Below are 25,505 nucleotides of genomic sequence, written 5' to 3'. Positions count from 1 at the left end.
CCGAACAGATCTAAACACTCCATGGCAGGAGGGGCTCGGCGCAACAGGCTCTGCTCCTTTTCTCAAATTGACCAAGCAGATAAGTTCCAGCCCCTCCCTCAGGAAGAGGAAGCAAGGGGATGGAGATGAAGAGCCATTTTTTTCTACTCCTGGGGACTAAAAGTCCCCAGTGGGATTGAAAGCAATGGGGGGATATGTTCGAACAATCCCATGAACCTATGAGGTAGATTCTTGTATTATTCTCATTTACAAAGAAACTGAAGCACGAAAAGAGGTTACATCATTTATTCACGGTCCCATGATCATAGGAGATCCAGGCGTCGAAACCAAGGAGCTGACTCGGACAGAGCCCAGCTGCGCAGCCCTGAGGCTTGCCGCCTGCTCTCTGAGTGAGCAGGGAGCCTCGGGGAATGACAAATGGTCAGGGCTGCTGCCCACAGTGTAGGATCACACCTGGCACAAAGGCACCAGCTCACAGAGCAGGTTGACTGACTTACAGCCCAAGCCTGACAAGCCCTGAGACTTGGAGGAACTGCGTCAGCCCATAAGAGAGGGCGCGTCTTTGCAATTAGCTCGTAAGACGTATACAAGCCTTGCGATGTACAGATCGGGGACGTGGCATAAGAAGCTGGAGAAGTAAGTGGGGACCAGATTGTGGAGGGCCCTTGGGGTCATACCAAGATCAAACCATAAGACCAGCTAACATGTGTGTAGCATTTATTTCAAACCTGGCAGTGTCCCCAGCATTGTACATGGCTGATCGCATTTAATCCTCAGAACAGCCCTCTGAGGTAGGTGAAATCCACATTTTGCAGAGCAGAGCTGAGGCTCAGAGAGTTTAAGCCACACAGTCGATACGTGGCCGAGCCAGGGTCTTATCCAGGCTGCGTGGCTCCTGAGTCCACTCTTGCAATCTAAACCACTTCTCAGACCAGGTGGGCCGGGTCCTGTGAGCTCCCAGATCTTGTGAAGACCTAAAGGACTTCTCATCCCCTTTGTGTTTCCTCCGCCTTTTTTTTTCACTTAAAAAGTTGAAATAGCCAATTCCTAGCCCTAAGGGCCACTATACTCCTTCTGAAAAGGTGTCCCCTCAGGCCTGTCAAAATAGTTCTTTTTCTTTCTTGTCAGTGTTCTTATACAGAGAAACATAATCCATTTTTTTTTCCAATCTGTAATGGGCTTCCAACTGTACTCTTATGTAGAAGTGTGACCTTGGCCCCAGTTTCCCCATCTGTGGGGATTGGGTTTTATGAAGTCTTGGGTGCCTTCTGGTTGGTGACTGGCTTTTAGAATTGTTGTAAGCTGTATGGAAATTCCTACCCCTCCTTCCATCATCACCAGTCCTGGTGTTTGTCACCACTAAACAGGGGACAGGAAGGAGGGAGCATGATCCCCAGAGCACTTGCTTTCCATGGGAAGGGAGAAGGCACTCCGAAAAAGCCACTCCTTGTCTGCTATGTCCTGGGAGAAAGGGCCCCAGGAAGTTTAGGTCTGGAGATGATCCCTTTTCCCGGCATGGTCTGAGCATCCATCCCCTTACCCCAATCCTGCTGCTTCCAGAAAGGCCGCCATTACAGGATAAAGACCTGGCTGACCAAGCGCTAACCCTGGCTCTGCTATGAACCCCGTGCACATCCAAGGTCGTCTCACACGGTCGTGCAGTGTGTGCACTGCACGAGGGCTCATGGTCAAGGGGGCTGCACTCTGCTCCCACTGCAAGTCTTACCAGAGCAAGTGGCATCGTTTTGCACTTCCCCTCTCCAGAAGGGGCACCTGTTTATAAGTTGTCAGCCTGGAGGGAGTGGCTTATTGTTGATTTGTATAAAGGTTCCCTTCATGCTAGTCTCCCATTTGAGACTTAGTTTCCCCATTTAAAAGATAAGGGTGTCGCGTCCACCCCTGACCTCACTCACGTGAATCCCTGACCTGACTCCCAGGACTGTTGAAAGAGAACAGAATGGCGGCTCAGAACATATAGGCATCGGCTTCAGAGCCAGCAGACTGAGTTCAAGTTCTGCCTCTGTCACTTGTCCTTGCTGGCTACAGACAAATTACTTAGCCTTTCTGAGCCTTCATCTATGCAGTTTAACTGAGAGTTGGCTGTGTACTTGACACTGTGCTAGCTCTACAGACTCAATGGCAAATGAGATAGATTCGGTTTCTGCCCTCCCATGGCTTTCAGGTCTTTGAGCAAAACAGGTCCAAGGTCACAAAACTACTCAGTGGTATGTCTGGGACACAAACCGAAGTCCTTCTGACTTGAGACCTATGTTCTCATCCATCCTCGTCTATGCCTCCGCAGCCCTGGTTATAGATATCTCATTGTTATGCTAATCTAAGAAGGGATGTAAAGGAAATATTTTAAATATCCTGTTGGTAGTGATGAGGAGTGGATGCGTTATAATTATCCCTTGTGTTTGGGACAAAGGACACTGCCCGCTGTCCTCCATCTTCTCCACAGCAGAGCCCACCCCACCTGCTAAGCATTTTGTAGACGCTGTTGATGACAGATTGTCTGGCATTCTGACACTGGCTAATCAATAGCGCTGGAAGGTGCCTCAGGACAAGAGCAATTGGATCCCAACCTTTTAGTGGTATTAAATAAAGCAATATTTATTTTGCTTTTGGTGCAGATATACTTAATCCAATCCAGCTCATTGGTAATGCTGAAAAACTGCTGTGTTTGAGGGACAATTGCATGTGAGCCCCATCCATCTCTGCTGTCAATGACACCCTTCCAGGAGCATGCAGCCCCACGGTGCTCAGAACAAGATTGATCTGGATCCACCAAACTGCCTTTTTCTCTGTCCTTTACAGGAGATGAAAAGGAAATTATAAAGAGGGGACTTAAAATCATTGCTCTCATTCTAGCTGCTGTTATTGCAACAGGGATGAGGCATGATGACTTTCATGAGATGGAGCTATTTATTTACTATTTGAGTAATGTTCTCTGGAACCATTGCATCTCTGCCTTTGGGCAGTGGAGGAAGAGACCAGTACAGTACAAGAAAGAGCAAAGGAGTAGCTTAGTATCTCTTCCATAGATCACAGTCTTACTGATGGCTGGGGGACCTCAGAGGGTCACTGTAGATCCTTCTGGCATCAGTAAGCCCTGGGTTCAAATCCCAGCTCTATATCCTAGCCGTACTCAAGTGACCTTAAGGTCAAATCTCTTTTGCATTTCATTTGCTCTTTTATAAAATGGGGAGAAATAATACCTACCTCACTTGGTTATTGTAAAAGTATCGAGCATGGAACAGGTACTTAAATATTTTTCAAAATATGTCTTTAAGTAATTATCTACCCTTTGTTTGCAAACCTATTGTTTATGCATTTGTGCATCTATTCACTCATTCATTCAATAGATATGTCGGACCTTCTCTGCACCTGGGTCTACAGTAGATAACTTGTAGTGGAGATGGGCAATATGACTCAGATGTAGTCCCTGCCCTCATTGGGCTCACAGTTTGGAAGAAAAAAAGAAAAGATACTCAAAAGTAGCTCCAACTCAAGAGAAAGAAATGATGCCTTGTGTGGTCATATATAAATTTGACTTCCATAAATCTGGGTTTTCTAGAATGGTCCTAATGCCAAATGTTCTGTCTCATTGATGCCATCAATAGCTCCATTTGTGTCGGAACATTCGTCCTAATTCTGAGCTCATGCAGATATTTCATCTTAAAAATAAATAACAGAATAGAAGAGCACCAGGGAAACAGAGACCCAGGATTTAGTTAGTGACTAAAGTGGCAAACACAGGAGTGAGAGACTGGCATCTGGAGGTCATTTGATCCATTCCTCTGTCTTTAGGCAGCTGAGCTGTGTTCTGAAACCACTGCACCAGCCTTACCACTCTGGTGTGTATAGTCAAGTTAGAGACACAAGATCAACACATTAGCAGCCTGTTTGACATATATATGATTTCCAGTCATTCCCACTTCTCTTTGCCCATGCCACACCCTCTGCCTGGATACTCTCCAATGCCTTGGCTTTTGGCACACTCCCATCCCCTCTTCAAAGCTCAGAGCAACTTGAGAACTCTTAGAGGCAAGGATTTGGCCCCATGCAAATCTCAAATGTTGAAAAATGCATGCAATGAATGTTAAGATGCTGGTAACCTTACTGGTGTTTCTTTTTAAAAACGATATCAATCCTTTTTCTAGAATATTTTGTTTTCTTTGTGTTTTAACTTTATTGAAAATGTGTGCTTCCTCCAAGTCTCTAACTCTGGGGGTAAAGCCCGTTATTGATGTTTTAGAATCATGTGAGAGAGCTGGAAGAGACACCTATGAGTGAAGTATGACCCTTGTTTTACAAAGAAGATCATGGAGCCCAGGGAAGGAAGGTGACTCTCCTAAGATGATATAGACTTTAGAGGTGGGACCTGTCCCCCTGAACCCTAACTAGGGCTCCTATATCATTACTAAGACGTTTTGTTCAGTAAATACCCACCTACTAATAGACTGGTTGTCATTCAAAGCATTCTTTAAACAGCAGCTCCAAAAGTACCCAGCACCAGCACTACTCACTGAAGAGTTTCGCAAATGCTTTCACTTCTGAAGAACTCTAGGATTCTTTGAGGATTCAAGTTGCCTTTGAATCACCAGTCACACTCTATTTTCATCAGCCAGCTGGATCAAGAAGTTGGTCTTTCAGGATCTCTCGCCTGTAACACTTTTCCTTCGGTTCTGAATTTCACTTTTTTGAATCAAAGAGGCTTCCTGGAAGCAGCATGGCTAAGTGGGAAGACCATGGGGGACAGGGCCAGGGCACCTGGATGCAAGTCTGGGCCCTGTGGGGGCCTGGTTGGGTACCCGTGAAGGAATGGCTTACCGCCTCTGGCTCTCAACACTGCCACTTAAAACGTTGAGTCCACCCGTGTGGCTGGGTGGCTGTGAGAACTATATTATATGGTATACGAAAAATGCTTGGGAATCAATGAAAAGTTTATTCAACACCTGTTGAATGAACCTCGATGTCTACCACAATTCAGTTTCTTTGTCAGGCACAGGAATAAAAACATAAATAAGACATCATCCTTGCCCTTGAGGAATTTATGGTCCAGTGGGGAAGACAGACTCAATAGTTACTACATCTTGTGCTGTAGCTACTCTGACGGGGCGAGCGATGGATGCTATGGGAGCACAGGAGAGGCACTGATCCCACATTTGTAGAGAGTAAGTCAGGACGCCTTCCTGGAGGAGATGATATTTAGGTTTAGACAATTTCAACAATCCCACAATCACCACCAGGGCTGTCGTCATCACTGGCTACCATTTATTCACTAGTCACTCTGTTCTGAGGATTCTGCTGGGCCACTTACAGACATTAGTTCATGTATGCAATCTAGAAGGTCAAGGTTGTTATCCTCATTATACATATGATAAAACAGAAGCCCAGAAAGGTTTTTTAAAAAAGTAAATTTTGAAAAAGGTCACATAGCTGGTGAGGAGTACAGCCAACGCTTAAGCCTAACCTTGACTCCCACACCCCCTGATCTTCACATCCCTGCCTCGTTGTTCTGTGAAACTCCATTCGTGCAAGGCCAAGACCAATGGAGAAAGTCACTAGAAGACAAATTTCAGCTAAAGAGAAGGAAGACTTTCCTAACGGAGCTGCCCAAGAATGCGACATGCTGAGTGGGGAGGTGGCCAGTACTAGGTCCTAGGGTGTCGTGGAGCAAGCTGCTGACTTGGCCAGGACACCACTGAGGGCATTCCTATTTGGAGGCAGAGGAGAGGTAGGTAAACGGACCATCTCTAAGGATCCAATCACTCATTATCAAGGACGATGTTCCTTTCCAAATTCGTAGGTGTTGTGTGGGGGCTGAGGAGCTCTGTAAGCACAGCACCCAGACCAAATGTCCCATCTTCTTGGCATCCAGCCATTGGGAAGTGGACAATATAGGGACCTGATGGAGTTTTCTATAAAGTGGCCCACAGAGCCATACAGTTAGAGATGTTTTCAGTAAAAAAACTAGAACTGACTCTAGCCACTTTAGCAAAAAAGGAATTTATAGGAAGGAGCTTACAGAATAAGGCAGAAGCTACGGGGCCACACTTGGAAAGCAAACAATTAACAGAATAACTCTGGAGGGCAGAAAACTGGTTGTTGGCACGAATGCTCTACCTCTGGACCATGGTAGCGCTGCTGTACAACCCAACTGGCATCATCTGGCCCAAGTGTAAGTCCTGGGTGGGAGTTGTTGCCTGAGTCTGGGTTCCCTGCTGCTGTCCTAGCTGCCAGGTCACAAAGAGAGAGCATCTGACTCGTCTGTTTTCTGTGGTGAGATAAAGGCACCACCCCAGACTCATCATCTTGTAATGATGGAGAGGCAAATTCGCCCTTCCCCCTCACCGAATCATAGGGTGAGAGGCTGAGTATTCCCTTTGCCCACATGGACAAATGCCTATTACTACATTAGGAGGGAACAGAGCAGGGATACGAGCTCAGCTCTGCCTGATTCTCAGACTGGAGGGAAAGACAGGGCGTCATGCCCGATCACTGCTATCTGCTGTCCACTCCAGCACCCTATGGACTGCAGACTTACTAGTCTGTCACTCATATAGGACGTAGTATAAAACAATAATAAAGTACAATAAAAGAACAATATAACAGCTTGAGTTGCTATTATATGCCAGAACCTGTGCTACGTTAAGTTGGTTATATGCGTTATGCCATTTAATCCTCACCACGTTGTCCCAAGTTATAAATGGACTTAAGCCCGTGAGCATATCTTCTTCTGTTAGAATAAGTGCCTTGAGGGCAGGGTGTCAGACTGCTTGTGCATCAACCCTGACGTCACCTCTTTTCTCAAGCAAGTTGTTTATAACCATCCTGTGCTTCGGTTTCCACATCTGCACAACGGGAATAATAATAATAGAAACTCCCTCATAAGGTTAACTTACATAATGTGTTTCATACTTAGTAAAGTACTTAATTCTTGAAACAAAACAATGTCAGTACATTTTCTATTGATTGTGTCCCCTTGATTATGATGGTGATGTTGTAACCTACGTAGGACTGTTTCCATTCTCACTGAAGCCAACGAGAAGCACACAGCAGAAGTTGGTTGATCTAAATACAGCAATACAAAGACAAAATAATAAAATTCCTTGCCAGGCGTTCAAAGCCCTTCACCTTGCACCTACATCTCCCTTTATAGCTTCACCATCACCACCCCTCACAACACACTGTGATTCAGTCAAACCAAATTGTCAACCATCGCCCCAACATCTCAGGTGGTTTTACAGTTCCTTTCTTTGCTTACACTTTTCCTTCTGCCCCCAACATCAGGAAAAATTCTATGCATTAAGCGAGGCCCAACTCAGATGGCTTCTCCTCAATGAAGCTTTCCCCGACGAGACATTAGTTATTTTCCCATAAGGTCCCTGTCATGTTCATTTTAAGTAATGGGGGAAATTATTATGACTTAGTCACCATCCACCCCAACCATCTCAAAGGAGAGAGATGGTTGAGTCCTTTATTTTTCTAAGTAGGGTGATAGGTGGAGCTATAAACTTAATAAGCTAAGAGGGGGTCAAATTGTATTGCTTAAGGAAATAGAGAGAGGGGCTTGGAAGATAAGATGGCAGGGTAAACTAGTCAGACAGAGTGATAGAGAAGAGAAAGGGGGACACTTTGGGCAGAGAGAGAAGAAAGGATTATGGCCACTATGAGTTTTGAATCTGGTAAAAACTCTGCAAAGAGCAGAATTTCATCCTATAGGTGATGGAGAGCTATAGACAAATCTTTGTCAGGAAAGCAAGATGGATCAATGTGGGAGACATCCTGGAGATAGGACGAGGGTGGATTAGAGAGAAAGAAGGTGGTAATTTCAATTGTGAGCAAGCACAAGATTTCTGGAGGTTGTACCTCGGCCTGGACTGGCCGGAAGAGTGCCTCAGTGCGTGCAGGCCCAGCAGATGGCGACGGGGTCAGGGACCTGGATGAGGTACCTGTATACGCAGGACTTGGAGCAGATCTGGAGTAAGAAAAAGAGGAAGAGGGAGAGGACGAGAACCAGAGGTCACCTCTGCACTTGCCCTGGGGAAATGCTTTAATGTTCCCAAGGGAGAGTATGGAGAATGTGGGCAGGGTGGCCTTCACTGAGCAGGTGACATTCAATCAAATATTTGAAATAAGTGCAAATGAGTCACTCAGATATCTGGAGGAAGAGAATTCCAGGCAGAGAGACAGCCTATACAAAAGCCCTGAGGCGGGATGTACCTGGTGTGTTGGAGGGAAAGGGAGGAGGCCAGTATCTGGCACAGAGGAAGCAAGAGCGGTGGTGGTAGGAGCTGAGGTCGAGAGGGTAGCAGGGATGGAGCACATGGGGGCTTGTAGCTTGCTGGAAGGACGTCAGCTTTTACTCCGCATCTAACAGGGAACCACTGGAGCAGAGAAGGACACAATCTGATTTATGTTTTAAGAGGATCACACTGGCTGTTATGTGGAAAGTGGGGGGTGAAGGGATAGGGTGAGAGGATGCAAGGGTGGAAACACCAATCTCAATAGACAAGAGATTATCTTACAATACTCCGGACTTGGGCAAAGCTCAAGGTGGTATCAATGGAGGTAATAAAAAGGTAGTAGGTTCGCGGCATATTTTGAAAGTAGAGACAATGGATCAGCTGTGGGTGTCAGAGAGGAATAAAGAGACACCAGTGGTTTTTCCCTGAGCATTTCTTTCTACTGTCCTGTATGGGAGATGTGTGTGTATCTATCATCTCACAGCCTGGACACTGAAGTGAGACTGCTCTACAGAAAGATTTTTGAACCTCTCTGTGACTAAGTTTCTTCTTATGGAAAGTGGGAATTATAATTGTAGTGACTTCATAGGGTTGTTGAAAGCACTGAATAAATTATTAATACACGTGAAATTCTTAAAAATGTCTCTAGCAAAAAATAGATGCTAGGTAAGTGACATAAAGACTGTTCCTACTCCTAACTGTATTTGGATAAGTGAGAAGCGTGGCTTGTCCTGTTTACACTGACTTGGACTTCGGGTTCTGCCTAGGTGCTCTCTGATGGGGTTTGACCTGAACCGTCACTGGCTGGATCCCTCTCCGTGGGCCCACCCTACCTTGCATGGAGTGAAACAACTCATCGTCCAGATGTACAACGACCCAGTGAGTAACTGAACCCCTCAGCGGCTGCTGGTCTCATGGCGTATTCTGGGAAAAGGATCATTGTACTGGGGGAGTTCACTAGGAGCTGCAAATTAGGAATACAGGGCCAAAACCAGGGAAGGACTAGGCCCGCTCGTCTCCTCGCTGAGTTGGACAGACCCAAGTGTCTTCCCCCACCCCTCTCAAATATGGGGTTCAGTTGTAGAAGTCTCCTGGGTGAAGGAAATATACTGCAGCAGATCACCATTTGTGAGGGTTCTTTAGTAACAAGCAACAGAAATACAACTGAAACTAGTTGAAGCAAAATGGAGCATTTACTGGAAGCATACCAGAGTATCTCAAATCATTGACGACTGCAGACTGGCGTCCTCCACCTGTAGGGAACATGTGCCAAATGTCACATCCAGTGGCTCCCACCACTAAAGCGTGACTTACTGTCATCTTCTAGTTCTAGTTCCAAAAGGACTATTTGGTCTAGCTTGGAGCATGTGTCCACCTCTGGGCAAGTCAACCATGACCCAAGAGGCAAGGATATATAAGGACACGACAGCCTCACCGGAAGCACATGGTTGGATTGGGGGGTGTGGTAGCAATGGTAAACCTGTTCCCTGAGTAGAGGGCCTGCTATTCCAGAAAGAAGGGGAGCAGTGGGTGTCCACATTGAGTTTGCTGATAGGAACAAGACTGTAAGCAATTGAAGATATTGGGGTTTCATAACTTAGAGAAAGGAGGCAGGCCATGATTATTCTATCTTTGAAGAGCTGTCAGAGAAGACACAAGAGACATCTTTCAGGTGGAGGTGAAGACACAGACACAAAAAAATTCCTAAATTAAAGAACAACATATATATTGACCAAACAGAAATGTGTACTTAAAAACAAAGCCTATATTAGAACAAGGATTAACAAAAAAGTAAATCCTTAGGTGCAAGTAGTTAACATTATCTTGAGCCTCCTTGGTCTTTTTTATAGCCCACCTGCTGTGTCATGCTTGTGTAGCCATAGCTTTCGTATATTTGCTTCCTTCTCTAGCTCCTCCTTGTCTACAAAAGAAGGTGCTAACTGCTCACCAAACGTCTTTAGGACCCTGAACTCTTAATGCCTTCCTGATCAGCTTTCCTGGTGGAGAGAAGCTGCTTCTGAATTTCTGAGGAAGGACCTGTTGTCTGCTGGGTTCTGCCCCCCAACCCCACCTCTGTGCTGACTGCAGTTTCCCTGAATAGAACCACAATGCTTTCTTTTTATGCCACCTCTTCTTAAAGAGAACAGGCCATATATATATATATATATATATATATATATATATATATATATATATATATATATATATATATATATATATTTTTTTTTTTTTTTTCTGACCTGGCTGATAATAGATATTCAATAACTATTTGTTGTATTGAATTGGCTTCAACATGGCAAATCCTGTTATGTCAAATATACTATGGTTTATAGATACAAAACAGTTATTCACAGGAAGGACAAAAAGATGTGATAAAAGAAAAGACATGGGCAGGAGAAGTGAGACTGGGAACCACTGAACAACGTGGTGTTTAGGTGAATCCCTGAGGAGAGAGCAGGGGGGTGAGTGGGTGGCTGGGGGTGAGGGGGGAGGCAAAGGAAGGGGGTTAGGTTTGCTAAGAAGAAGAGGCTTCTCTTTGAGAATGGCCTGCCATTGCCCTCATCCCTCAGAAGTCACTGATTTGTTCACAAATAACTGGGCACCTGCTCATGTTACAGAACATAGATGAGACAAAACGACGCATACGTTACAGAGACGTTAGATCACTCTTCTGTGCCACGAACAGGTTGATCATCAGCTGGTTGGTCTTAATAAACGCACTTGGATGCTGAGCTAGTTGTGTAAGCTCTGTTCTTCTGAAAATCAACTCCTTTCCGCCCCAAGCAAGGACACGGGCACTAGCAGGGGAGGCAAGCTGACCTGGGACAGGATCCCAGCTCCCTCGCTCGCTCCCTCTTCCCTCTTCCCTCTTCCTTCCTCCTTGCTCAGTCTTTTACTCCACTCTTGCCTTCCATCTTTCCACAAATACTGTTTATCAAGTAGTTTCTATATAGAAACCAGCCATCGTGGTTCTAATAGTGAACAGAATCCTAGCCCTTGCAATCTAGTGGGGAAATAGATGTTAAACAAGTACATACCAGTAACTATAGCTTAATAAATTGTGTCAGAGGTTACCAAAAAGAGTACACCAAGTGTGACCTATAGATAGGATGGTTATAAGTTTCAGCTTGCCTGGGGGCAGTTCTGGCTTATACCTGTGGTCCTAGAGTATCTGATAATACTGCCTGTTTCCTTTTAAAAGAGTCCCAGTTAGGGTGATAAATTACAGTCGCTCTACTTAGAAGCTATGTGAAAGCACCTAGAACAGTACCTGGTATGTAGCAGATCCTCAACAAACTTTTGGATCCAATTCGGATTCCCATTTGACTTCAAGAGTGATTGTGTCCAGCTGCACACACTTCTGTGCCCGGAGGCATCTGCCCTATAGCTTTAAATGCGTTTCTACTCCTGAGCTTCACTGTCACATGGTCGCCATAATCACTCAACCGGGAGCCATCTGAACTGCCAGGCCAGCTTCTGGCCTCGTTTCTAACTGCTCACAGCCTCACTCCTTCCATCCTGCTGGCCTTCTACTCACAGAATCAACAAGACCCTCACTGTCGGGCAGGGACTACGTCTGTGAGTGTTGTCATTCCTCAGTGACCTCCTTCAGGCCCTGTGCTGGGTGCTGGGAATAATCGGAACTGGTGTCCACCCTAAGGAGGCCCAGCCTGGTGGAGACAGGCATTTACAGTTATTCTGGGTGCAGTTGCAGAGGGAGGCATAGGGCTTGTGGGAGCCCATAGCAGGAACTCAACACGGAAGGCCACTCTTGAGCTGATGAGGGAAGGATGCCCAGGGCAGGGAGGGCTGTCCAGGCAGGGGAGACATCTATGCATCTGCCTCACGAGGGAGGCATCCTCAGGAGACTGCAAGTCATTCAGTGTGGCTGGTACCGGGGACAGACAGGGAAGGGGGGGTTATGATATAGGGAGCAATTCAGACTTTATTCTCATGGGAATGGGGAGCCACTGAAAGATTTTAAGCAAGGAAGTGACAGGATCACGTTTGCATTTCAGGAAGACCTCTCTGGTGTCCATAAGGAGATGGCTTTGGAGGCTGTCAGCTAGAGGCTGAGACCACTAGCGCCTGCTACTGTAGGGTTGGAAAGGAGACGGAGTCAGAGCTATTACAGAAGAAGACACGAACGGCTTAGTGACTGGCTGGCGGGAGAGGACGGAGTAGGCATGATGCCCATGATTTGGCTTAGACAGGGGAGTGGCTGTGGTGCCCTTCCTGAGATGGGAACCCAGGAGGAACAGTAAGCATGGGGACGAGCTTTACACATGCTGACTTTGAAGCTGGGCAGGCGTGCTATGTCCGGCCTGCACCGAGGCTCCTGGAATGCACCCTTCGGTGTCCTTCTTGTCTGGCAACAGGAGCCTGCTGTCCTGTGTTACTGATGGTGTTTACTTCCAAGGCTGCTTTCCTAGCCCCGTGCTCACTAAATCCTTTACCCCGCTCAGGGACTTGGGTATTAAGTGATGATGCTGACAAAGGAGTGTTTAACCCAGAGGCCGGCACTGGGTCTCAGACACAGTGTTTTATGTCCCGCTCCCGGGACAGCTCCCTGTGGGCAGTGTGGCCCTCGTTCACCAGCTGTGATGGATTGTCCCCACAGGGCAGGGTCTGGCTGATTCATCCCCGTCCCGGTACCCAGCATGGACCTGCCTCTGAGCAGGTACTCAGCTAAGCAAATGGTAAAGCAAACCCAGAGCCTCTGTGACTTGGTTTTTTATAAGATTCTCCTGATGAAAAGAAGCAGCTGAACTACAGACCCTTCCCCCTCAGAGTGTCCCAGATTCTGTTGCCACCATTGCTGTGCCCTGCTTTACTTAAGCCTCTGCTCTCTTCTGGGTTCCCCTGCAACCTGCTGAGCTTGTCCTAAACTCCTAAGGATGGAACCTGTGATGGCATCACCCACTCTCATCCCCATGACACAGATTTCTGATCACCTTCACTAACTTGCTCCATCCCTGGCCTCAGTGCCCTCCCCATTCTACTTACATTGTCGTTGCTCTCTCTGGCCACCAAGGGTTCCCCAGCTCTGTAGGTCCCTATCTTTCCACCATCCAACCACTTCTTGTTCAGGAGCTGCTCTTAGACATTTCAGCACCCGCAGTGGTGGAGAAGACCAGGAGAGCCAGCAGCACCTCTGCCCGACACCCAGGTCCCACCTTTCCATGCTGATGTTAGGTCTGAGCTCTACGTCTTCCCCAGGTAATTAGTGCCCGAAATGACATCACCTTTCAGGTGATAACTCACTCCTACCCATGGGAGTTTGGCTTTAGCCTGGCACACACAAAATAGAGTATGACATTGACTTCACATCACACCATTAGCGACAACCAGAGTCACTCACACAAGAGCACACACAGGGCCCTCCTCACACACCTATGTCCAGGTGCAACCGTAAAAGGCTAAGCCCTTTTACGGATGGGCTTCCTAGACCCATTCATCTGCCACTCTATGAGCATCTAACTAGGTACCTGTGAGGCATACCCAGAGAAGTGTCTGGTAGAGAATATGCTCAGTTAATTGAATTAAACACACCTTCCTCATTGCTACCATGTGCAAGACCCTTGGGTAATCTCTGGGGTTACAGAGATTAATGGGGCAGGGTCTCAGTCTAGGAAGAGCCTGAGAGGAAGGCCAGACCCTTATGAAAAATTTTAATCCAAGGTAGCTAGGAAGGTGTGCTATAATTGAGAAAATGCAATGCTTTGGAAACATGGGGTTTGGGGAGCTTAATCGTGTGTGTGTGTGTGTGTGTGTGTGTGTGTGTGTGTGTGTGTATAGAAGGAAGCGTTTTCGGGGAATTAGGACTGGGCCTTTAGAAATGGGTACCACTTCTATCAGATGGCAATGATTTAGGGGTGAGGGCATTCCAGGGAAAGCTGAGAAACGGAATGGAGGTGAGAGACGTCCGCTGCCGGGGGTCGGTGTGTGGGACGTACATCAGGGAGCTGCAAGAGGGCAGGCTGAGGGGCAGACGTGAACAAGCTCGTGGATAAGTTTGAACACTGAGCCCAGGAATTTGGCTTCCTGTGGCCCAGGGACACCTTCTCATTAAAATCAAAGTCTCTGGCCCTCTTTTAAATTGAGTTTTAAATGAATTAAATATCATGACTTAAAAAAAAAAAATCAAGACAATGAAACAAAATGCAACTTGCGCTGGAATATTCCAGCACACACCCTCTCTCAATCTTGAGAATCAGTATAGTCAGTGGAGAGCCATCAGAAACATTTGAGCAAGGGAGAGAGAGATCAGTGAGTACTATTTCCATCCATTCGGTCCCCCAGTCTAAAAACTCTAGAGTCATCCTAAAATTTCAGTCCAGCTGGGTCTCTCTCCCCTGCTTAAAACCTTCAATGTCTCCCCTTTACTTGTGGGACAAAGGCCAGTGTTCCTGATGCAGCATTCAAGGACATGCACCATTCATATCAAGGACGTAGCACAGAATGTGGCACCATAGGGAATATGATGTGGAATGATGAATGAACAGATGAGTAAAGAATATGTGCTTTAGCAAATCCCTAAGGCCCCAGTGCAGACAGTGGCTCCAAGGAGGTGAGACAAAGCAGGAGGAGAGAGACCCATTAGGTGACTGGTGCAGTGAGTCGTCCAGGTAATGACCATGAGCTGGACAGTGGCCAGGGCTGTTGCTAAGAAGAACCCACACCCTGACTGTGAGAGGTGAATGGGTCCCCTCCTGGGCTTCCTCTGCCCCCTGAGTCCCTCAGAGCCCAAGGGTTGTTTTTTTGAGAGGTTTCTGTGCTCTGGGGTGATGTCCCCCTTTTTCTGGAAGAGAACAGCCTGTGTTGCTATAACAACTTGGCTGCAGTTCTTTTAGACAGATCCGTTTTCTTAAATCATTTAAGGAAAATTAGCTGCCATAACAACATGGAGCAGTTTTTAAAATAGAGCAACACGGGGCTGGTTTTTTATTTATTTATTTATTTTTTCCTTGCTTGCCTCCTGTAGTCTTCAAGATAAGCTGCTCTCTTCCTGTCAAATAAATAAATAAATAAATAAATAAATAAATAAACAAACAAACAGCACAATGACATGATAGAGCAGTCAGTAACGTGGTGAATCACACACACAACCAGCAATCATTCACACTACACACAAAATACACAAACACGGCTTAGAAATATGAAGAAGTGCATATTCACATACATAAAACAGAAAATCCGTATATATAAACAGGCTACATGAGAGACAGACACACAGACAAGGATGTAGTTACACATAACCACTCAAAGGACACACACACACACACACACACACACACACACACCACACAACAGGCACAGGGCCACCTTGCAGTTACAATGGCAGGAAGCGGGCCGTGAGGGCTGGTTTTAGCATGAGCGGAGGTTTCACTGGGGCACCAGCCCGGAGGGCCCTGAGACGGCAGGTCCTCAGTAGAAACTAAACGTCACCTGTGCGTTCATACCTGACAGGCTGGGAGTGCCAGCAAGGTGTGCGTTCACCTTGCTGGTGGAAGGATAAACCCACCTTGGGAAGGATGGGGGTAAAGGGCAAATATTAGGGGCTCCCCTGTCCCCACACACACTTAAAGAGGTGAACCGGGAGAGCAGTAGGCCGCAGTCATGGCATTTGGGTGGGAAAAGTCTTTGCCCAGTATGGCAGGATGTTTCTCACCCCCAGACGAGGCAGCACCACCCTAGTGAAAACCACACCCCTGGGGCATTTGCAGACTCTCACCGAGGCCTCAGGAACTCTGGTACCTGGACTGTGGGTACCTTTATTCCATCGCCATATCTATGACTTTATTATCCTAAAGGTCCCCTGCAGGAAGCAGCTAAAACTGTGCGGGCTTGGCTTTGTGGCAGCAAGAGGGGATGGGCACGCTCTCTCCCCTGCCAGAGCGGCTGAACCTCTCCTTTGCTTAGCACTCTTAGGCAAGTCTCTCCCCCTGTCTGGGTCTTTCATTTCCCCATCTACACGTTGTAAGTGTTGAAGGATGGTCTCAACAGGTTCCTCTGGCTCCAAGAATCTGTGTCGTCTTGGCGTTATCTGTTGGTTATAGTATATGAACCACTGATGGGTAGAACGGGCATAGTAAGTCCAAAGTCCGGGCTGCTGCCAGGGTAGGACAGCCTGGAGTGACTTTCTGACTCTGAAGGTGCTTAGCATGTGGCAGGTGTTCCATCAGTGTTCGTTTCCTAAGCCTCGGTGTGCCCAGCTGCTAAGAGGGAACAACCACCCTTGACCTGCCTATTTTATAAGTTGGAGAGAGAGGCCCAATGTCTGTGACTAAAGCATTTTGTAAAGGCGAGGAAGGGTTACTGCCCTGGGGTAGGGCAGGCAGGCATGCCCTGTGGAAATGTCCAGACCATAGCCAGCTGCTGAAGGTTTCATGTGGGCTAGATGAAGTGCACTCACACCACCAGCATAGATCACACACTTAGATCCACTCAGATGTTTTTCCACTCCTACCAGCATGGCCCGGGAAATCAGTACGGTTCAATATGGGAATAAAGACTAGAAGTAAATGTAATTGTACAGGGAGTCTGAGAACAGAGCATGGTGCTTTGGGTTCATGAAATTTTTACAGTTTTCCCTACCACAGTTTGAGATGGCTTATGAAACTTTAAGGAATTGTAAGAGAAATCATTATTTTTCTAAAGGGCAACTTCTCCCACCTGTGATAAAAGGCATGGATTTTCTCACTCTCTTGATTATCACTTTGACTCTGGCAGCAAGCAGGGTGGAGAGATGGATCTCGCGCTTCTGAGTAATATTCCTGTCAAGTTGGTTGCTTTCTTCAATTTCTCTAACGTCTTTTCATCCTGAAAGGCCCTGGATATCTCTCACCAACTGACTAGATACACATTGTTTGAACTGCATGGGACCAGCAAAGCTTCTTGAAGGTTCCCTTTGAGTTAGGTCAATTGAACTCTCTGTGTCTTATTTTCCCTGTCTATAAATTGGGATTAAGAGTGCCCATCTCATCAGATTTCTCTCAGGATAAGATAATGTGTTTGTAAATAACCTTTAGCAGTAGGGAGATGAGAAATGGAGCTATTAATATTTTCTGCATTTGCCCAATATAGCACTCACCTCACTATCCCCACCGTCTGGCTCCCATACCCACCCCAGACTGTGACCCCATTGAGGGTTTAGACTTCTTCTTGGCCACTTCTGTATCCCTGACGCCCAGCACAGGGCACAGGCACCCCGTGAATGGGTGTTGGGAGAAAGAGAGGAAAGACAGAGAGAAAAGAAAAAGAAATCCACTGCTCAAGACGTGGACTTCACATCCTAGCAGGGTTCTGAAGAATGGATGGGAATTGGCTGAGTCAAGAGGAGAAAAAAGCATTCCAAGTCACAAGACACACTAAGTCACTCTCAAAATTCTACTCCTCCTTCAGAACACACCTCCAGGCCCAGTTTCTCTGAGATTTCCCTGAACACTTTGGCCCACAGTGTTCTTTGTTCTTCTCTCATTATTCATAGATTTTGCTCCTCTCGTCGAGTGTTTATTCCATAAACATTTATAGAGTGTATTCCATGGGCTTGGAGCCATAATGGCATCTCCACTGACTGCAGGTTCCATTTTATCAACTAAATTGCAAACCCCTCCGGTGCAGAGGCTTTGCCCTCACCTCCTTGCTGCCCTGGGCAGGAAAGGCCCCTCACTGGTGGCTCCACGGGAACCTCTTAAGCACTGATTATGCTGTCTCTCCAGAAGGGCAGTTGTTTGGATTTCTGTGAACATCCCACAGAGCTGGGTGTACCCCTCGTTTTAAGGGCATGCCTTGCTGTGTTTTAGTGATCATTTTCCAACTTCCTTTAGACTGAGCTTCTCAAGGACAGAAGCTCTGTCTCTCTCAGTATGCGCCTCCATCACCTGGCAGAGTCCCACACTTCGTAGGCCCTTGATGAGTGTTTGGGGAGATGTTGGTAGCTGCCTCACCTGACCCACTGTTTCCCAGCAAGACCACTGACACATCCCACAGAAACCCACGTCCCAATGCACTCTCCGCTTTCAGACCTCCACAGTCCTCTCACCGTGCTGCATTTCCCTCGACTCATCTTCTTTCCTTCAGTGTTTTGACTCTGCTGATTCCTTGTCACAAAGAGCTCCCACGTATAGAATCGTTTCTCTAGCTCACATATTTGGAAATTCTAGAATGTTAGAATTCAGCCATATAGGCTCTCCATCACAAAACCCACAAATTCTAAAGTTTTTCTCTTCACTCCCTCTCTGCTACCAGTGTCTGCTGCACTTACCCTGGTTTCTAGGTTAGACCAAGCTTGCTTCTGCATTTTCTCTCTCCCATGGGTACCCAGTTATCCAGGCCACAGTGAGCTAAAAAGAAGTCTCTGTGGGCAGTCTGACACTCCTAGAATAACCTCTTTTCACTTACCCATCCTCTCCAGGTTCCCTCCAGGTCCTCTCTTCCGGGAACTTTTCCAATTAACCTACCCCTTCCATTGCTCACCCCTTCCGTGGGCTCCTCCCTTCTGGGCCCCTGGCTTGAGCAGGTTAGGATCTACATATAGCCTGCTACTCAGGCACTCAGGCCAGCCGGCCTATAATAGAGTACAGGTCACAGTTCCGGGTGTTTTGTCTTTAGCATGTACGGAACTTTTCCGAGAGTTATTTTTGGTTGTTAATGTTGGGAGGCTATCGAGCCCAGGATGAATTCATGCTGGTACATCAAATAGCATATTGCATTTCAGAAATTGGCCTTAGCCATGGGAAATCAAGTAAGCCAGATGCCTAATTACTCCATTATTTACTGTGCTGGAGAGAGCTGAATTCTGATGAAAGGGAGCAGACTAATCACTGCTTCCAGCAAGAACTGAACTGTTTAACCTTTCATCAAGAAATTGCCCCTATCCTCCTGAAGGACTTGCCCACCTGCCACACCCCGGACTGGTCCCCGGTGTCTGGCTATGAGATGTCTTATCAGCTAGGACACAGCCTGACCTTCTGGCCAGTGAGCCTTGATGCTCTCCCACGCAGCAGGTCATTCCAGGTCGTACTGCTGCTTTCACTTCAAAGGTAGTAAAGGGTAGCAGACAGGAGAGTAACTTCCCTGTACTCTTCAACAGGAGAAAATCATTTATCAATGAACATTTTCTGAGCCCAGACACTGTATATTGGAATACAAAGGCAAATAAGGAACAGTCCCTGCCCTCAAGGAGATGATACTCCAAAATAGAGTAGTGGTTTTCAAAAAAAAAAATTGCAAGAGGTTGAGGACCCCGAAATGGGGCTCCTCTCCATTTTTTTAACCAGAGCAGTATAATTTTGTCATTAAGAACTCAGGCTTAGGCCTGGTTTAAATCTTACGTCAACACTCAATAGCTTTGCCATCTTGAGCAGGTCTCTTCACCTTTCTAAGCTTCAGTTTCCTGCTTTGTAAGAGGTTATTGTGAGGATTCACTAAAGTGACCCATGTGACTTGCCTAAGGCATGGTGATAGGCCCATACTGGGGGCATCACATGACTTGTATTCATCTTTTGTTATCGGCAGATATTGAGTATTACAATTTTAATACAGTTTTTTACCTTTCTTTTTCTTAATTAAAGTTTATTGGGGTGACAATTGTTAGTAACGTTACATAGATTTCAGGTGTACAATTCTGTAATACATCATCTATAAATCCCATTGTGTGTTCACCACCCAGAGTCAGTTCTCCTTCTATCACCATATCTTTGATCCCCTTTACCCTCATCTCCCACCCCCCACCCCCCTTACCCTCTGGTAACCACTAAACTATTGTCTGTGTCTATGAGTTTCTGTTTCTCATTTGTTTGTCTTGTTCTTTTGTTGTTTTTGGTTTATATACCACATACCAGTGAAATCATATGGTTCTCTGCTTTTTCTGACTTATTTCGCTCAGCATTATACTCTCAAGATCCATCCATGTTGTCACAAATGTTCCTATATCATCTTTTCTTACCGCCGAAAAGTATTCCATTGTGTATATATACCGCAACTTCTTTATCCATTCATCTATCGAAGGACATTTTGGTTGTTTCCATGTCTTCGCCACCGTAAACAAAGCTGCAATGAACGTTGGAGCACACGTGTCTTTATGTATAAATGTTTTCAGATTTTTTGGGTAGATACTCAGGAGAGGGATTGCTGGGTCATATGGTAATTCTATTTTTAATTTTTTGAGGAACATCCATACTGCCTTCCATAACGGCAGCGCCAGTCTGCATTCCCACCAACAGTGTATGAGGGTTCCTTTTTCACCACAGCCTCTCCAACACTTATTACTATTTGTCTTGTTGATGATAGCCATTCTAACTGGGGTGAGGTGATATCTCATTGTGGTTTTTATTTGCATTTCTCTGATGATTAGTGATGTTGAGCATTTTTTCATATGTCTATTTGCCATTTGTATGTCCTCTTTGGAGAAATGTCTCTTCAGGTCCTCTGCCCATTTTTCAATTGGGTTGTTTGTTTTGTTGTGGAGTTGCATGAGTTCCTTGTATATTTTGGATCCTTATCAGAGGCACTGTTTGCAAAAATCTTCTCCCATTCAGTTGGTTGCCTCTTTATTTTGTCGAATGTTTCTTTTGCTGTGCAGAAGCTTTTAAGTTTGATATAGTCCCATTCATTTATTTTAGCTTTTACTTCCCTCGCCTTTGGAGTCAAATTCATAAAACGCTCTTTGAACCCAAGGTCCATAAGTTTAGTACCTATGTTTTCTTCTATGCAATTTATTGTTTCAGGTTTTATGCTTAAGCCTTTGATCCATTTTGAATTAACTTTGGTACATGGTGAGAGATAGAAGTCCAGTTTCATTCTTTTGCACGTGGCCTTCCAATTCTCCCAGCACCATTTATTGAAGAGGCTGTCTGTTCTCCATTGTATGTTTCCTGCTTCTTTGTCAAAAATTATCTGTCCATATTTATGTGGTTTTATTTCTGGGTTCTCAATTCTTTTCCATTGGTCTATGTGTCTGTTTTTCTGCCGATACCATGCTGTTTTGATTATTGTTGCCCTGTAATACAAGCTAAAGTCAGGAAGTGTGATACCTCCAGCATTGTTATTTTTTCTTAAGATTGCTTTGGCTATTCAGGGTCTTTTGTGGTTCCAAACAAATCTGATGATTTTTTGTTCTATTTCTTTAAAAAATGCCATTGGAATTTTCATGGGGATTAACATTAAATCTGTATATTGCTTTGGGTAATATGGCCATTTTAACTATGTTGATTCTTCCAATCCATGAGTACAGAATGTTTTTCCATTTCTTTGTGTCTTCTTCAATTTCTTTTAAAAATGTCTTATAGTTTTCAGCATATAGGTCTTTCACATCGTTGGTTAAGTTCACTCCTAGATATTTTATTCTTTTTGCTGCAATTGCAAAAGGAATTGGGGTTTTTTTGTGTGTGTTGTTTTTTTCATTTCTTTTTCTGAGATTTCACTGTTAGTATATAGGAATGCAATGGACTTTTTACGTTGATTTTGTAGCCGGCCACATTACTGTATTCGTTGATTGTTTCTAATAGCTTTTTGGTGGCATCTTTAGGGTTTTCTATATACAGCATCATGTCATCTGCAAAGAATGACAGTTTAACTTCTTCATTCCCAATTTGGATGCCTTTTATTTATTTCTTTTGCCTGATTGCTCTGGCGAGGACTTTTTTTCCCTTTCTTAAACTGTGTATACATTTTCTTTTTTTTTTTTTTTTTTGGCACCCTCTGTATATTCTCAAAAGATGTTCACCTTTAGTAATATAAGAAATGTGTTTGAATAAAGGATTCTGTGGCCATAGAAAGTTTGTAAATCCCTGGTCTAGAGCGCCAGACGCAGTAAATCAGTGAATGCCGGACAGGGAGGTAAGCATTATGGTAGATGAGGGATCTGGGTGCCGTGTGGGAAAAGCAGATCACCGCACCTGGACTTAGGGTCAGGCAAGACCTGCTGGGAAGTGCGCTCTGACATGAGTTCTGAAGGAAGAGTAGGAATTGTTCAGACACACACTAGAGGAAGCATTACAGACAGAGGGAGCAGTGTGTGTGAGGACCCATGTATTAGATGGGTGAATATACTCAGGGAATTCCAAGGCACATACCGAATTAGACGGGGGGAGCATGTGCAGACCAGGTGGGTGGTGGGGCTGGGGGGTAGTAAGCAGCGGCCAGTCACAGAGAACCCTGTGGGCTACCCCAGGAAGCTTGGACTCGATCCTGCAAGCCGTGGGAGCTCTCATTCAGAAGACATGGAATTCAAAAGCGATGGAAAAACATGTTACTATGACTTTCTGGGGTTTAAAATATATTGTTGTGTTTGTAGCTTTGAGCCAGCAATTATTGTACTAGAAACCTAGACCAAAATAATCTGAAGTGGGAAGAAGGATTTGTGAAAAAGAAAAATCAATCCATGGAATCATTATTTATAAATAATGAAAAACTAAGAAAAATCTAACTGCCTAACAGTGGGAAACTGATGAAGTGAATGATGATACACTCATGTAATGGATGTGTAAGAAGAGTTAATAGTGTAAAAATGTTCATGCTATAATTTTAAGTGAAAAAAAAGCAGAAAACAAAGTTTCATATGTATTATATGTTAAGACATATGTAACAACCATGTTTAAAACATACACAAGAAGAAGGGATGTAAACCAGATGTTAACAGTGTTATTTCTGGGTACTACAGTTGTTTTCTTCCTCCCTGCATTTTCATATTTCCCAACAATTTCCAAAAGTATACATTAACTTTAAAACCAGAATAAAGTCATGGAAGAAGAAGGGGACCTTGCCACCCAGATATGAGCGAGGACGTATTTTATAAAACAAAACCAAATCTATCAGTCAGCTGCTTGGTTCTGGGTGAATCCATAGGGAAACAGCCTCATGAAACCAGCGCAGCCCACGTTACAGAAATAGAAGGAAATTGGAATCAATCAATATCTACCTACACATTCATCTTCTAACTAGCCATCCTTCTATCTACCTTTTTATCCAGCCATCCAGCCATTGTACCTCTATTCTCTCTGTTCAGAACTCATGTCCCAGAGGCATATGTGAGACTCTTCACATCCTAGGAAGTCAGCCAACTCTTTGGCCTCCTTGTAAGCATAACAGGGACTCTCTCCCCTTCCCCAGAGCAAACCTCAATTGTGCCTTTTCTTCCTACTCTGGTCCCTTCTCAGTCTGATGAGTCTTTGATCTTTAAGCAGTTCCTTGTCAGCTAGAAGGGCTACAGGCAGACCCTTTACTCTCCTAGAGATGAAGAGCAAGCACCCACAGTCTAAAGTTGCCTCCCGCCTCCAGTTCTGGCTCTGCCTACCACTTCACCTCTCTGAGCTTCTGTGGCCTAATCTGTGAAATGAAGTAGTAGCATCTCCTCATAGAAGAGGTGTGAGAATTGAAAAAGACACTGCGTGGAAAGCACTTTCACTTAGATAATGTGGTGTTTTCTAAGGCTGGTAAATTGTAAGCACTCAATAAATGTTAGCATGTATTCTCATTATAAGCTCAAATCGAGTAATACACAAGCGCTGATATTTCAGTGTTAATTTCACAAGGGCAGCTTCAGAACATTATCACCATCTTTAAACTGTAGCAAAAAAAAAAAGAGCTATAGCTCTGGTTACTGAGAAAGCAATGCAAGTAACTGTAGGTCTTAAAAGATAGATTGGGAATAGGTCCTCGGCTTTATCTCAGCGTCACTGACTACCCCCCAATGCCCATCTGTGACTCAGTCTTTCTTCAGCTGAGCTAGTACCATGACTGGGGAGACAGACAGCTCAGTTCCAGTCGTAGGAGCCTTTCTCTCTTAGGGTTTCCTGTATTTGTCTGTTCTAATTCATGGTGGGTGGATTTTTGCAGTTTAACCTTCAGAGGCCAGTGGATTTCCCCTATTCCTAAGGTTCTGGTACATGTATGTGTGCATGTGTCCACTGGGGCAACGCACTGTAACCCCTGAGGGCTGACGACTGCAAGGATAGTTCTACAGTGAATCCCAGTGAATGGGATCCTCCAGAACGCTCGGGTGATTCCAGACCAGCTCACTGGAAGGCTAAGAGTGTGTGTTGATGGGCAGCTAAGGCCACTTGACAGAAATGGGCTCTCACTGGCTGTGCCTAGAGGGCAGCCCATCAAGGCCAAAACTTTTCTTGAAACTCCTGGCGTCACAGTGCACACTGAGCAGTCAGCAAAGTGGATTACTCAGGCTCCCAGTTACAAGAGGACACTTTCTTTTTTGTTAGAGTTTAGCTCCAGTCTGTGACCTTGAAAAATCCTCCAACTGCTATTGCATGTTCTTTAACAGACAACTTTATTATGTGACTGGACATTTTGGCGTGAATAGGGCAAAGGAAAGCAGCTCTTAAGGACCCTGGTGGTGGGAGAGGTGCTGATATTTACTGAGCATCTATTAAGTACTAGGTATTGTCTCGTCTAATGCATATAACAGCTGTATGAAATGGGCATCATTATACCCATTTGTCAGCTGAGGAACCGAAGGCTCAGGGTGAATAATCACCCTACCCGCACCCCATAATCTCTCCTGGTACACCCATGTGTCACTCCACATCACGCCGATTGCTTTATGGGCTTGTTTTCTCTACTCAGCTGTGAACTCCTTGAAAGATAAAACTTACCTCTCTGTCACCTTTGTGTTCTCTTGCCCAGAGAATAGTGCCTAAAACATCAGTAAAATGTCAGTGGAAAAAAAGGAACAAATGAAAAGTGGTTAGAATTTGCAAGGTCATGCAACTGGTGGTAGCACAGCTGGAAAGGGAAGCCACATCTGCCTGATCCCAAGACCCATTTCCCCAGGGCAGCTCAGTGTGGGCTCGGTGAGCAGATGAGCAGGTTCTAGGGCCAGAGCAGCCAGCAGGAGGCTCAGCGGGGTGGGGGTGGGCGTGGGGAGGTCTCCTCTTTTTATCTCTAAACACACATACATGGCCAACCTAGAAAAGCGGAATTCTGTTGATTTAGCGATTTCTTGAGTATGATGACAACTTTTAATAGCAAAGGTTCAGAATTACCCCCATTGTCTTTAGGCTCAATTGCCATTCTAAATGGGTATACCAGGTTTATTCCATTCCTGTCGGTCCCACGCCCCTCCCCGCCACTGTAATGAGCACTTGGTGTGAGAAGTCCAGAATGAACGCCGCAGGTTGAACGTCACGGGTAAATTAGGAGCCAGGGTCTTAAGTGGGGACTAACACGGATGCAATCAAGAGGTTTACATCTCAGGGTGTCTCCTCTTCCCCCCCAGACTGTGTGTACTGCTGG

The 25,505-nt window shown here is 45.4% G+C and overlaps 1 protein-coding gene across 6 annotated transcripts in view; it reads left to right on the top strand.

The window, feature by feature from the left end:
• AGBL4 (AGBL carboxypeptidase 4) overlaps positions 1-25,505 on the top strand; it is a 1,081,794-nt gene that overhangs the window by 972,038 nt on the left and 84,251 nt on the right. For all 6 annotated transcript variants that reach the window (XM_088791130.1, XM_088791131.1, XM_088791128.1 and 3 more), the window contains one exon: positions 9,020-9,131. In XM_088791130.1, the coding sequence (XP_088647256.1) occupies positions 9,020-9,131 (112 nt within the window). The remainder of the gene's footprint in view (positions 1-9,019; positions 9,132-25,505) is intronic.

The sequence above is a fragment of the Rhinolophus sinicus genome, chromosome 14, assembly GCF_057876585.1.
Source record: "Rhinolophus sinicus isolate RSI-liver-muscle chromosome 14, RSI-T2T, whole genome shotgun sequence".
Classification (NCBI taxonomy): domain Eukaryota; kingdom Metazoa; phylum Chordata; class Mammalia; order Chiroptera; family Rhinolophidae; genus Rhinolophus; species Rhinolophus sinicus.
This window is presented reverse-complemented; position numbering and strand designations above follow the sequence as displayed.